General features: G+C 31.4%; 1 protein-coding gene across 1 annotated transcript in view; it reads right to left on the bottom strand.

Moving 5' to 3' along the window:
- Window positions 1-4,490: 4,490 nt before the first annotated feature.
- LOC107453760 (GAS2-like protein 1) overlaps window positions 4,491-15,676 on the bottom strand; it is a 51,119-nt gene continuing 39,933 nt past the window's right edge. The window contains exons 6-7 of the mRNA XM_016070700.3: window positions 10,053-10,560; window positions 4,491-7,400 (exon numbers count right to left, since the gene is read on the bottom strand). Coding sequence (XP_015926186.1) covers window positions 6,666-7,400; window positions 10,053-10,560 — 1,243 coding nt within the window. The 3' untranslated portion in view covers window positions 4,491-6,665. The remainder of the gene's footprint in view (window positions 7,401-10,052; window positions 10,561-15,676) is intronic.

Genomic DNA, 15,676 nt, shown 5'->3' with positions numbered 1-15,676 from the left:
AAATAAAATGAGGGAATGTCATATAATTTATTTATATATTGTGTTTTTTTATAATTATTTGAATTAATATAGCTTTCCAAAAAAATAAATTTTAATACTTAATGAAGTGTGTTGAGCATTTTAGAAATGTCCTCTACTCCAGAATGTAATAAAAGTATTTTCAAAATAACAAATATATAACTAAATTGTTTTGTAACTTGAATTATAATTTTTCGTGACAACTTTTTCATTTGTTAGTTTGTCTTCTTTTTATATATGTGTCAGTCGTAACCTTTTACAAAAGAAATAACGCAAAATTCTACAAAAACTAATTCACCATTTTATTATTCTTTTTCATCCATCGTTCAAAAACCAAAACAAAAAAAGAATGATCATATCTATAATATCAAGCTTTTAGCTCGCAACATCAGAAAATGCGTGTTATTACATCACGTGACCCTGACAATATGCATTAGTTATTTTGTTTCGATATCCTTAACATAATTTGAATTCAGCCAAATTCATAAAAATCAGTATTGAGAGATCATTTTTTTTATTAGAGGCATTAAACCATTAAAGAAAATAAAGCTAGAAAAATTTTACAGTGAGTATAAGCTATAATGCTTTATGAGTGTGTGTATATATATACAAAAATTTTGTACACAATGCACCTTTATAGATTATATCATACACTTTTTTATATTATCTAGTTCGAAATATTTGCATCAGAGTAATTAAACTCCCATGAGAGATTTACCTCATACATTTTTATTAACTTGTTGACTATTTGTTGACGCCCATATTTGATGGACTTGATAATTGTCCATTATTATTCTATTCTTGCGTTTAGTGATGACAAATTCTATATATCTGTTTTAGTCATCGTGTTTCTGATTTGTATCTAATTATTAAAGAACCTGTTCCGTACCAACGCAGTGACCAAACATGGCAACGAGGCGGAATAACTTGTTTTCCCTTGTCTACAAAAGGTAAACCATTGACCTTTTACGATGACCAGGTCAGTGTTATTAATGGGCTGAGGAAATGACTAAAACTAGTGAAAGTATTCTCAACATTCATTTCGCTTTACAATGGAAAATAACTATTTATTGTTTTAACAAATCGCCGCAAATAACATCTTGTTAAAAATTATTGTTTAGTGGCAAATGTTGAGTCGATAACAATCACAATAAGTGAATAGTTTGTTGAAATTAGATCATATTTCATGGTTTCTCGCACAAAAGGAGCGAAATTTCTTTTTTTTTACTACCAATTAGTTTGATATCTTTGATTAAAGTTTTCATACTTTTTGATTTCAAAATACGACAAAAATTTTATTCATTAACATATCTTTTACACAGAAACCTCCCCCAAAGCAGACTCTAAAGCACTAAATTTTTTTCTCAACCTATGCGCTTCATTTCATCTGTACACCAAGCTCTAACGGTAACTGCTCGAACTTTTTACCAAGTAATTTTCAAAGCAGTTCTCCATTGTTGCAAAATGATCACTAACTATTCATCTTTAGATATGTTATTTCAGTTTCAATCCACTTAACTGCTCGAACTTTTTACCAAATAATTTTCAAAGCAGTTCTCCATTGTTGCAAAATGATTGCTAAATATTCATCTTTAGTTATGTTATTTCGGTCTATCCGTATACTAAAACCACTTTACTAAAACCTCCTCCAAAGCAGACTCTAAAGCACTAATTTTTTTTCCCAACCTATGTGCTTCATTTCATCTATACACCAAGCTGTAACAGTAACTGTTCGAAATTTTTACCAAATTATTTTCAAAGCAGTTTATTTATTTTTTATTTATTTATTTATTATTATTATTTTTCTTTTTAAATTTATTTATTTTTTTAAAATTTTAGTATCACTCTAGATTTTATCCAAAAATTAAACTTTTACTTCAAAAATGAAAAGTAGTACATCTTTAATAAGTTTTTTCATAATTTTTAAATTATTTATTTTACCTTAAAAAATAATCCTGATTTTTTATTTATTTTTATATCATACTTTTGATAGACTATATTTGTGCTCCTAATAGTTGCCGTTAAAAACGTGGAAAAAAAACAGTATTAAAAATTACTTATGATCTAAATGTTTTTTTTTTTTTGTATTTATTTTTCTTCAATCAGCCAGTTTAATTAAATGACTGTAGTATAGAGAGTAATTTAATACGAATTTCTTCTTAAATTAGAACTTGGGTAATCTGGACCAGAAGTTCAAACATTAAGTAATCACTAAATCCTCGCTTCTTCCGCATAGAGCATTCGTGAAAATAATACTTAATATATTCTTCATCTTGTATAATACATTCATGTGTCTAACTACTGGGAAAAAATTCAACTAAATTTTCATTTCTAAAGCATTTCAATAAACTAAATTATGTTAACCTTGTATATTTTGGAATGTACCATCATTAAAAGTTAAATATATCCATTTGTAAATTTTGAAATCTCATTTATTGTCCCTTTATAATTTTCAACTACTAAATAAAACCAAGTGCATCGATAGATTTGAAAGCACTAAACTCTTTAACTGCTTTCACTTTTTTGTCTGTTAAAATGAAAGTTCTTAAACATTGAAGAATAAGAATAAATTAAGCTATACCGTTTCCAATATAAATAATTAAACAATGTTCTTACTGCAGTATCACACAGTGAACTCTGACTAAAAATGAGGCACTTTAAGAGCTCCAGTGGTAATTGGTCTTACTCTTTCAGATAGGCAACTTTTAGATCCTGAATGGTTGTCGGAAGGAGATTGCAAGTTCGATTTCCATTTCCAAGAGTCTTCCAGATATACTCTATGAGTTGAGGTCCGAAGATCTAGATGGCCAATCTACCGGGAGAATATCGTAACTTTTATTTTCTCGAAAATTATCCAGAAGAGACTACGAGGTTAAGCATTCTGAAAATGAAATTAGTGCCATCTTATTCTTGAAAAAGAAAACATAGGAATCTGAAACATCATTCCTATACCACATAGTCAAAATTCCTCCTTCAAAGACTTGGAGGGTTGTGCGGCTTTTTAATGTGATCTCCGCCAACAACCCCAAACCTATGCTGTCATAATGATCGTTTTCTGCGAAACTAAAGCGCAGGTAGCGTATCCCTTCTTCTCTCCATATTAATAAAGCATTTTATAACCGCCGTTGAACAGCAGACCCAATTTAGAGTTTACAACTACTAATGTTCAACTTCGAAGCTTAGTAGTTTTGAATCTAATCCAGAAGACAAGGAAACTCTTGGATGAAGTATTTATAGGTAGGTACAATGTTTAAGTCTCACTAGAGCTGCACAATGGGCTATTGGCGATGGTCTGGGAAACATCCCTGAGGATGATCCGAAGTCATGCCATCTTAATTTTGATCATCTGCAGGGTGGATGGCACCCCTTCTTTGGTAGCCCGGTGACCTGCGTGCGAAGTCGAGCACTTTACGGTAGAACAGTTTAACGAGGACCGTTACCGTACACCCTCTGCTCCTATGCAGGCTGATCAAAGTGGTCACCCACCCGCTTACTGACCGTAGCCAGTGATGCTTGACTTCGGTGCTCTACTGGTATCAAGTATTGGAAGAAATATGCCTTCATCGAGGACTTTTTGATGGAACTAACCCGCATTAGCGTTACGTGGAAAGAGACTCTATCTCGTGATTCGTCAACCACTGAGGATATGTTTACGTCAGTATCACAATGGTCGGTGCGGAATTTGTATCAATCAGCTATCGCTGGGTTTCGGACCCGAATCACCTCAATGGAAGACGAGCGCTCAATCCGTTGAGCCACAGTATAAACCATTCGAGATGTTCGCCTGGTGGATTGGCTTGTTATATTCCAGATCCCAACCGTAGATTCCATTCAACAACCGTGCAGGGCCTAGAAACAGTAGCAACCTAGAGAAGGGACTAATTGTCAGAGGATTTCCTAAGTTTTTTCTTTCCATGTGAGCCTGCATATTTGTAATAGGTGACCATACACTATACTTTTACTTCTATGAGTATTACACGCACGTGTGCATTGCAACTATCTGTTTTGTATAATATCAGCCTATATTCGAACAAGATTTCATACTGTAATTTCGGCGTAATCGACTAACTAAAAATTTTTGTAATAAAGCACCTGTTAATAAAACACCTGCGCATATTGTCTTAGCCCTGATGAATATACGCGTTTATGTTTGTATAACTGCAGTAACTTTTAACAACAATGTGTCCATAACGTTGTTTTTCTGTATAATTTATCCATTATAAAAATTACCCTAAGTTCTTAATTATGTATTTCATAGTGCAATCGTTAAAGTATTTTGTATATTTTTACTCGTATTGATAAACTGAAGGCAAAAAAATTAGAACGAAGTTATTTTATTTTGATTTTTTAATGAATACAACTTANGCCACAAGATAAACCATTCGAGATGTTCTTAATTCTGTATTTCATAGTGCAATCGTTAAAGTATTTTGTATATTTTTACTCGTATTGATAAACTGAAGGCAAAAAAATTAGAACGAAGTTATTTTATTTTGATTTTTTAATGAATACAACTTATTGCATTTACATATTTACCCGCAATTTATTTTTGGCACAGATTTTAACAGAATTATTTTTTTTTACATTACATTTAACAAAAATTAACAGCATATATCAAAAATAAATTGCTTTAATCTAAGAAGTTTTTCGTTTAATTCATTAAATTAGATTTTAACGCTATATTTACAATCTATAATGTGTATACAGTATATTCACAAATAATTATTAAAGTCATGATTGCATTAAAACTCTAAGATGATAAAATAAAGTTCCTCTATTTTTAAAACATCCTAAAATGAAAACAGTATAGTTTCTGTTCAATTATCTTGATATTAGTAAAAGTGAGGATAAAAACAGCTATTACAATTCAAATGCTTGGGGCAATATTTTTTCCAAATACAAAATCTTTACATCAATTTGATCTATAGTATTATTTACAGATAAGTACTTATCAAGTTTTCACAGTTTACACTAGATATAAGCATGGTGTTTTTCACCAACAATTGAAAGATTTGTTAATGTGAATTATTATTATATTTCTTCAATGTTTCTGCGATTTAAGACTTAAATATGATATAAATGACTTAATACAAAACGTATTACATAATATTATAAAAAATATTGATAATAATCATAAAAAAGAAATTTTTAAACTGAAGTTTAAAAATTTAAATTTATTATTGCATTATAAACGATCCAAAATAATTTTAGAGAAAAATTAAGATTTAACTAGAAGTTCTTCGTAACATGATGCAATGTTCATAGAGCATTACAAATGCTTATAGAATGTTACAAAACTGGTGTAAATGGATTTCTTTTAAAAATATGCATCATATTTTATTAGTATTAGACAAAAGTAGACCATCCAGCAGTCTTTTACAAAATATTTATAAACAAAACATTTATAACTTCAATTAAAACGCAATTGTTAATGAAATACACACTAGATTTTAGTAGCTTGATTGGTTATTTTTGTTACAAACATTAAGTTTTAGTATATATTTAGTCATTTAAAATATTGTTTAGCCTTAATAAAATTTTAACGAATATGACTGCCGTGATTTCTAAATGTTTTTTTATTTTAAATAACAATTTCGCTCATCAAACTAATAATAACAGAAAATAATTCAAAATTTTTTAGAATTTACAAAAATAATTTTTAAAAAAAATGAGAAAAGTTTGAAAATTCCTTTAAAGAACATGCCGAATCACTTACTTTAAAATAAATATTCTTCAAATTTAACAATTTTGATCTAATATGTACCAGATTTATTTGGTATTTGTATAAAAAGTTTCGCTATCACAATCATTGAAAGCTCATTGCTAGAAGATATTCGTACATCATTCTTAAGGTAAAGATTTGCATAACATTTTGCAAACAACTATCTTTTTGAATATCATTTTGTAAATACACAATACGAATTATAAGGCACAATGAATAGTAGTCTTGTGTTCATTGCGCAAGAATACATTATGTTATCTTTGTTAGTAAGAGCTTAAAAAATTCAGTTAAATTTATTAAGTATATCACATAGTTTATAAAATGTTGCAAGACATATCAGTCTTGGTTATCAATAAATCCTGACTTATCAGCTTTGTTTATCAGTAAATCCTGACGTATCAGCCTTGACTATCAGTAAATCTTGACATATCAGCCTCGACTTCTCCAAAATGCAGTATATAACATAGTAAGTACATAATTGAGTCTAGTGAAACATAACAAGCTAATGTGTTCAAAAAGTTCTAGAACAAAATTGACTAAACCCTTACAAACCAAAGTTTTGTTTAGTAATATATTCCATATGGAATTACAATTTTTTAATATTTGTACATTGCATAATGAAGCAAAATCATAAGCAACTTTCATTCTTTAATATAATTAAAAAAAGTTAAATGCAAGTTAAGGTTATTAAGCTTGCTGTTGTTAAATGTCCAAGAACTGCATTTTATGTGCTGACAGAAGAGTGTTAAGAAACATTATTCACAAAAGCTAATAATTCTCACAAGTAGTCTGCCATACTAAAGTCTTATTTTGTTAGTTTAACACATAAGAGTATAGAATTTCAACCATTACGACGATTTTCTAAATAATTCCAGAACTTTTTAAACACCTAGAATTACAGTTTACAAGAAAAACAAAAGATGACTTAGGAATGACATTTGGAATACCAAGTAGGCACTGGAATTTTTGAAGGAGATTTACTGTTGTTATTGTTCTCTAAAGGAGATTTTCTAGCGTGAAAATTATTCAATTTGGAGTCGGTTTGGTCTCCCAGATGAGTCGGCAGTGAATTATATTGCACGCTACTAAAGTCATCATTCGAATCATCCAACTTGGTTTTAGCTTCGAATTCGGTAATCAACTGTTCTATTTTCATCAGGAAATTCTTATCTGTACAAAGATCACTATTTTGCAAAAGTTTCTCCAAGACTGGAGATGCAATTTTCTCAGAGGTTGGAGCTGAATTTTTGCGATGTAGTAAACTTTTGGAGGGTGCTTGCCTCTCGGGTGACCAAAACATTCGTCTGTTTGGTGAACTGTTTTGGGGAATATTTCGAGTATTTTGTAAAGGCGTTTGTGGAGATTTTGCAGGGAGGAATTTCGGAGGCGATATTCGCATTTTAGCATCTGGTCTTGTGCTGATTCTAGGAGATGAGTGACGTTTTGGATCGTTCCTTCGGAAACCGATTTCAGCCGGAAGACGCTCTGAAATATTGTTTCTTCCTTTTATATTGACAGGTGATGGACCCCGAGAATGGAAAACTAAGCCTCTTGGTTGAGCAGGACCTGAAGCTGGCAACTGGAATAGATCCTCAGAGCTTTGAGATCGAGGCTCGTTCCAATTGGACGGATAATGTGGTCTTGGAGATACTTTTACTACCTATAATGAAAAATTTATTTGTTAATTTTTAAAAAAATTAAGTGCTTGAAACTGAAAAAAAATCCCTACGAAAATTGTGGAAGAAATACGTCTCGATTTAAAAGTCCCCCTCTTTCCATTTGAACTGTCATAACTTGTATATAAATCTTGTTAAAGAGTAAAATTACATCTCCGTAAATTAGTTATTGCGTCACACATTCTGTATTCCTAAATTTAATTTTTTCCCCGAGTATTTTGAACAGTTTTCAAATACAGGTATTTCGTTAGAATTATTAACAATATGTCATTACATAAGATTACATTAATTATAAATATTTTATTAACAAAAAGCTCTTTGTTTTTGCAGAAAATATCGACTTTTAAGGAAAGAAAACAATTATGAATGTTGAATGATAAATTACATTAGTATACATAAATATACATAAAATTAGTATACATAAAATACATTAGTATATATAAAAAAATCTTTCAATTCTTTGTATTAAAAGCCAGTATACTATATGCGTATGCGCATATACTATAGCGCATAGATACTATTAGCGTTTCTTTTAGATTTTTCAATTAACTGGTTAAAATCAAAGTAAATCAAAGTTATTTATAAGTAAATAAACATTTAGAATTTTTTTAGACACAATAATCACTTTTCTTTAGAAGCTCATTGGAAAATGGTCAAAGTTTTGATTGCAAGACATACGTAAGTTGTAGGGCTCATGCAGAACAGGTTATACTTGATACTGCTAAAATGTACAGGGTATCCCATAAAATTTGGGACAAACTTCAAGCGGAGTTAGGATACATCACCGTGATGGAAAATTGCTGAGCAAACCATGTCCGAAAATGTCATCATACGTAGCTAGAGGCGTCTCCTCTTTATGAACTAATTGTTCTTACGCATTCGAAACGGCACTTTTAATAACAAAATAATCTGAACTTGAAAAATCAAAAATTTTATTGGTGAAAGTTATCAAAATCAGTCAAAAATCGTACTCGAATAGGCACAGCACGGATGTTATTGTTATTGTTGCAAATAGCCGTTAAGGCAAGAGATGCGATTGTTGTTTTTCAGTGGAGCTATCTATGGCCAAGAATTCGAGTTCTGCCTCACCCATACATCACACCCGTTCATTGTTATGGAAGCATGGAGGACTTTGTAACCCGAGAGATTAAACGTGTACCAGTCACCATTTACTTAGGACTGATGGATTTGAACTGTCACGAACGTTAATCCAGAGCCCTGCCAACCAGGCAATCCAGGGCCCCACAGAACAGCTACTTCACCTAATTAAGAGAATTAGCGACTAGCTTGTCAAACTCGCCAAGTGGGCCGCCAAATTATAAAATTACTATGATAGAGTTATTTCTGGGCCAATTCGAATGTAATCTTTGACTAGAGAACCTAATATTATAATAAAATTAAAACAGTTTAATTATTAAAAGTTCCGTTTAAAATGCACAAAAGCAAACTGTTCATAATAGGGAGGCGTCTCTAGTTGTGAGAAATGACGTTTCCGGACACGAGTTGCTATCCAATACTTCATCCTCTTGATGTGTCTTACCTCCCTTAAAGTCTGTCCATATATCAATTTGATACCCTATATAATATATTATTTATTAATAAAATATAATATATATTAATTCTTTCTTTTTGATCCTCATCTATGTTCTGAACTTAAAGTTTGCAAATATTTTTTACGTTTATCGAAATTATGTGGAATGTTAAAAATTGCACTTTATATGGGTGTAAGATGTCTTAATATTGAAATAGAGATTTATTTGCTGTTCAAAACAAAATAACTATAGTACTAAACAACATTGGGAGAAAATTACCTAATAAGAATAAAACTATTTTCGAATTAATATTATCCACTTTAAAAAATAAAATTCTTCAAAAGAAAAAAATATAAAAGAAAAACCTTTACTTTTTAAAGTAGATAATCAACTTTTAACTATTCAATCAACTATGGATGGTTAACTGAATGTAAACAATTGCAAACTTCCTAAAACTGGTTGAAATTTAGAAAACCTTCGGAGTATCCCTTAGCTTATGTTACTCTTACAAGGTGATGCGTGAATAGGCTCAGTATTCTAAGAGGTTTTATTATTGTGATTTTTGTTCACATTTACACAAAACTTTACTATTCATAAGAGTTTTCTGAAATTTATGAATTCTAAAAGGTCGCGAGCCTAAAACGAATTTAAGAAAATTAATATCACAACATAAATAATGTTTAAGGTTTACTACGTTTTGAGAGTTACCCCTTACTTGGTTATAATCGTATAAAATATTGACGGTGGTTATTTTTTGGGTAGCATCATAGCAGAATTGAGGGGTCTTCCGAATTCATGTGAAAAGTCGTTGAAAAGTCAAATTGAAAGAACGTGTAATATTGTGAACGCTGCAAGTATGATAACATTGAATGGAGCGTTTTTCCAAGCTTTGGCACATAAACTAATCTAAAGTAGTAACCTTTAGGACGAATTTTAGACCCTAGCGCCATCTGTACTTTATACGGTCAACAATCCATAAAATTGGCTTTATTCATCGGAAAATGTAAACTAGGAAATAAGATAATCTTAAAATCCTAAAACTCTATTCTTTCCAGAAATATATTGAAAAAGAAACTTAAATTTAGATTTTGTCAGAAAAAATACCTTTGGCGGTTGTTTATTTTCATTTCTTGGTGTCAAAGCAGGTAATCTACTACCATATCCATCGCTTAATTTCCTTTGATGCCCTGTACCAAACGCTACAGTTACTGGTTGTTGCTGTTGCTGGTACTCCTTCCTTGGTATTCCGGGCGAATACTTCCACGAGGAGGGTACTGTATCCTTGAAAACCAATTCTCTTCTTTCAGGCCGCCTCCTGGACGCTCTCTTATAACTTTCCTCATCTGATCCCTCATCATCAGAGGAAGTCACACCACCATCCCTGGATACACGCCTTGAGGGAGGTTTGTTGGAAGATCTTCCCTCCAAGGTGTCTTGGAGGCTGGAATTGGATGAATCATCGCTGCAAATCGTTGGAGGAAGTGGTCTACCTGAAGTCGGAGGAGATGAGGATTGGTGATAGGATTTGCGAGATGTTGTTGGCGACATGTAGGATAGTGAACGGCGATGGTTTTGCGGGGAAGATGGATTGCTGGATGGAGCTTGAGGGGGTCTATAAGAAAAAGATCCTTTATTGTTAAAACGAATAATTGAGATAAATAAGTGGTTTAACAGAAATGTAATTCTATTTGCTGTCAATGACTTTACTGTCATTCAATTTGCGGACTCTAACTGCATTTTACTTGCTGGTTTTACTGTCAGTTTTTTAAAATTTAGCTTTATCAAGTATTGTATGTCTTTTACTATAGGACTAAATGACCAGTCAGGAAATAGGCATCCTAAACTTGGACTCTGTCATCTGAGAGGCTAACATTCTCGTAACGCCTAAACTTGGAGTCTGTCATCTGAGAGGCTAACATTCTCGTATGGGAAAGAAAGATAAATCGCAAACCATTTTGGAGGAATCAAAGAGGACAACTTCTACAGAAGAAGACCGAATACAGACATTTAATAAAGTCATAAGAAAATTAATATAAAAATTTACAAAGTTCAGCAAAATGAGGATACGCAGGGCATATTCTCTGTTTAGATACAACTAGTCTACCCTATCTTTTAAATTATTAGTAGTAGAGTTAGATGTAACCCAAAACTTCGGAAGCTTGACTTTGTGAACAAATGTTCTGGAGAAGACCAAGACTCACCCTGAAATGTTGTACTGATGATGATGATGATTATTACAAAAACTTGTGTGGCAAAACAAGAAAGTCAGGTTGATTGCCAGGTGAGGCTTGGAGATATTTTTAATAATTTCCACTAGGTCAATCTGGTTTTGGGATTTTAATCAAGGATTCGTTAGCGGTGATTTCAGTAGAGTTTTTGTTTTTTATTCGCGTAGTTATTAATCAGTGCCTTTTACTAATTATTACTTTATATTGATTTGTATTTTTAGCTAATTTTTTTTTCTGAAAAGGATTCTAAAAATAGATATCAATAGTGGTTTGGTGGTTGTTATAAAAAAAGTGAATGTAAATAAAACAATTTAATGAAAAACAATGACAGAGCAGACAAAATGGATTTTCTAGAAATATTTTAACAACGTCATTTTTATTTTAATACTATAATTTTGTAAATTTAAAAGAATTTAATGCGCACAACATTTCAATCATATAAAGCAATATGTTTTACAGATTATCTCATTGGGTTGATAATGAAAAAATAATATTAAAAATATAATAGCAAAAGAGACTTTCTGGAAGGGCTTTTTTAATTTTAATTCATTAATGCGTACATAAAATTTTATCGTCAAGTTCGTCATGTCTTCATTTCAGTTCATTCTCGATTACTGCTTTGTTTGGGAAGGAAAAAAAAAAGAGATAAATTAAAAAATACAAGTTATGCGTATTACAGAAGCATCTTATTTAATATATAACCAGGGGAGATACTCATTTCAGACCATTCTTATTCTTTGCACGCCCACAAATTTAGAGCTCCTCCCAGGAGCTGACCATAAAAATTCTAAAACATGCATTCCATTCTAAAATACAATAGTGTACTGTTTACTTCCGCTTAAACTTGAAGAAGTGAAGTGAATACTTGAACTGCTTTATGTAGGTAGTTATCCCACAAAAAAAATTCGCAGTTTAGTCCCACACATTAACAGAAAAACGAGGGATATTGCTCAATTGATCACGGCTGAAAAACAATACAACCTTGAAAAACAAATATGGTAATGAATCAGCCTTCAGGAATGTAAGGAATTGTTGACTTTATTTGCCAGCCTTTTATTTCAATCTCTTGTTTGAAGAAAAAAGTGCGCCATTGACATTTACCTAAGATTGTTATTTTAAATTATTATATGCATAATTCAAAATGAAACCTTAAAACGTTTTGAGAATTCATATGATGTTGATGAAGGTTACCTTAAAATGAAACTGTAATGGATTTTTTTGGTATTAAGTGGAAGACTTTTATGATCTACGGAGGTCTACCATGGAAATCAAGTGTTGTATATCTCTTATTTAAACTGCTTTATTGAAATTACATACATTTGCAGGCTTGTGTGCTAAATTTAGGCTTATAAACCTTTGTCAAGTAGAAAGACAGATAGAATAATTCAGAGAAGGACATCACGGAGAATATATCCAGTGTTATGGCGGGATTCGAACCCGCTACCTCCACGCTTTGCACAGCGTTTGGCGGGCGATACCGTTTGACCAGGGAGGCCCCCTTTAAACTGTATGTATTTAAAGAAAAACACATCGTGGTTACCAGTTTCCGCCAATAAAAAAATTTTAAACCTAAATTCAGAACATAACCTACAATATCCAAATCTTCGATTTCGAATTAATCAACCCAAATATGAAATACAGTTCAGGGGCAGCTCGTGAAGTCCTTCGGGGGGGGGGAGCACTGCAGGGAATCAAGATGCCTGTTTTTATTTCTCTTCGATACTTTGAATATAGTGTAAATATTGTATATAATTGTTTTCCTATCCCAGATTATCTTGTATATAACTCTTTAGTGTATTATATCATGTTCATTTACTAACGTAAACTTCCCACCACCCCCTCTTCCCTCAATCTTATTTATTTTTGATGTTGTAGCAGATACCAACTAGCCACTCCGTATCCAGAATTCACATTGGCATTGATCTAAAATATTCGAGGATCTATATGGTTACTTTACTGTCGGAGGTTACTTGTTGAAGGTTACTTTGAAAATTGAATTATATATCAGGTCGACGCTTTTTAAGGCAGATTAGTATGAAAAACAAATATGATATTACATATATTCTCCATTATTTCGGGGTGCGTATTTAAAGAAAAGGATGCGCAGTTGTGTTTTCTAATTGAATTTTAAATAGGAAATAGCAGGATTGGAATTCAAACTAAAATATTAAAATATAGTATTGAAGGCGATATAAATAATTAAACTAAATGGAACTCTTAATATCAAAGGTATGTGATATTTACGGTGGATACAATAGTAAAAAATTTTAAACATGTTATATCACAAATATTTATTTTAAGCAGTTATTTAGGGCCGGGATAGCCTGATTGGTAGGGTGCTGGGCTCATGTCAGAGAGTTCGTGGGTTCGAACCCCGATGACCGAAGACACCCCGTGTAGTAAAATAGTGACTGATGAACGTTAAATCTGTCGAATCGCAAAGTCCTCCATGTTCCCATAACAAATCAATACTTTTGGGGGTACTGAATTGGAGATTGATCGTTTTCTAAATCAGGTCAAAATTACGATCTGTGGATGAATGAATGGATGTATGAATGGGTCCGCCGTATAAACGGGCGTGACGTATGGGTGTGGCAGAAGTCGAATTCATTGCCATAGATGGCGCCACTGGAAAACATGAACAATCGCACCCGTCTGCCTTAACAGGCATACGTCAACAACAACGAACAGTTATTTTGTAGCCGGTGAAAAATGAATTATGAATCCAAGTTGCCGAACGTCATGTGCTTTTGTTTTTTGCCATGTGCTAGACTTGATTCGATACATTATAACAAACACTATGTACTCTCGGAATGTTACTCAAATTCTTTTCAAGCGACCGAAAATGTGGCATTAATTACAAAGTTTTTAATCTTAGACATCTGAGTATCCATTATTTTACTCTCCCATGCGAATGATGTACTTAAATGTCGATAATATATAATCGTCTATTAGATTGGTAATGCATTCAAAGAACCTTTATATAAAACATAATATCGACATGAGTTAATTATAATTAAGTAACGCCGAGAAATGCACGAATCATTGAATTACTATCATGAAAATTATCTCGACAAATCGCTTAATCATTTCTAATGTCGAAACAAAGAGTTTCGAATGCATAAATTTGCTATCTATTTTTCGAATAACAAAAATTTAAAAGTAATATTTGTTTAAATTAAATCTGTCTTAATTTAAAATTAGTTAAAATTTGTTTTAATTAAAATTTAATTAATGACAATCTATATTTGCTATAAATTAAATCTGTTATTTTATTATTAACCCTTTGACATAGAATTTTTATTAAACATATTTTTCATACTTTTTCATTATTTTGCATTAATTTAGGTCAAAATAAGTAAAAATATATTTAGTGTTTTAAAAATTTATGGCTATGAAATACAACATGAAACACCGGTGACTTTTTCTGCGTAAAACATAAAATCTTCTACACATGGCTCCCTTCTGAACAAAAATTCTTTTAAATTTGCACTTATTTGCACTTATTTTAGATCTAAGAGAAACAAATTATTCATCAGTGAAATTTTTTTAGTTTACGAAATCAATTATTGATACATTTTTAAATATGAATGAAAAATATATTTTAGTACAAATATAATTCCGATAATCTAGCAGATTTTTTAGTAACTATTAGACTATTTTTTATAATTAAAAAAATACCAAAATATATTTCTTCTTGTAATTAGTGTGTCTAAAAAATATATAAGGGGGACGCCAGTGTTCTATCTACGTCAAAGAGTTAAAAACAATGCTCTTTGAAATAAAAGCTTCTTTTTTCATCAAGATGTAGGATTTATGGCTTCCGTTCTGCAACGACCTACCCTAGCAAAAAATGGACTTTTAAATTGAATTTTCTTATCTTTATGTTTGTTGACGAAATGGTACTCGCGGACAAGAAGAAACGGCTGAACAGAATCTGAATCATACATTTATACCAGCATTATCTTAAAAGGCTTTCATATTTATTGCGTCGTGATGGGGAAAAGCTGCCCCGGTTTTAATCTTGAAAAATATTTCAAATGTAGACGACAAGTGTCACATTTAACAACTGGATGAAGCTGTTAAAATGATATCATAAAAAAGAGATCATTGACATAAAAAAAAGAAGAAGAAAAAGTCAGAAACACTGAAAGAAAGCTACAAATGTCTTAAAGAAAAACAATATAATTATAAGATGTGACGTAATGTTTTATAGTTTATATGCAGCACAGAAAGAAAATATGCTGATCATTTTAAGATATCCTAGATAGATATTGAGCGTGGTTTTAGAGTGAAAATATAATGCAGTGCCTTTCCAAAAATATGATAAAATATACTTGCCATAATTTACATGCGGTTCACGAATTTGGAAAAAATAAAGGCAGATCTCTACTTTAGCATAGCATGAATGTAAGACATTGTAGGTGTTAGAATGATATAAGAAAAATTCATTACGTATCATGGGTGTATTTTTTATGGTCATTTGTCCATTATTTATTC

This window comes from Parasteatoda tepidariorum, chromosome 1 (genome assembly GCF_043381705.1).
Source record: "Parasteatoda tepidariorum isolate YZ-2023 chromosome 1, CAS_Ptep_4.0, whole genome shotgun sequence".
Lineage (NCBI taxonomy): Eukaryota > Metazoa > Arthropoda > Arachnida > Araneae > Theridiidae > Parasteatoda > Parasteatoda tepidariorum.
The sequence above is the reverse complement of the archived record's forward strand: the minus strand, read 5'-3'. Positions and strand labels throughout refer to the sequence as shown.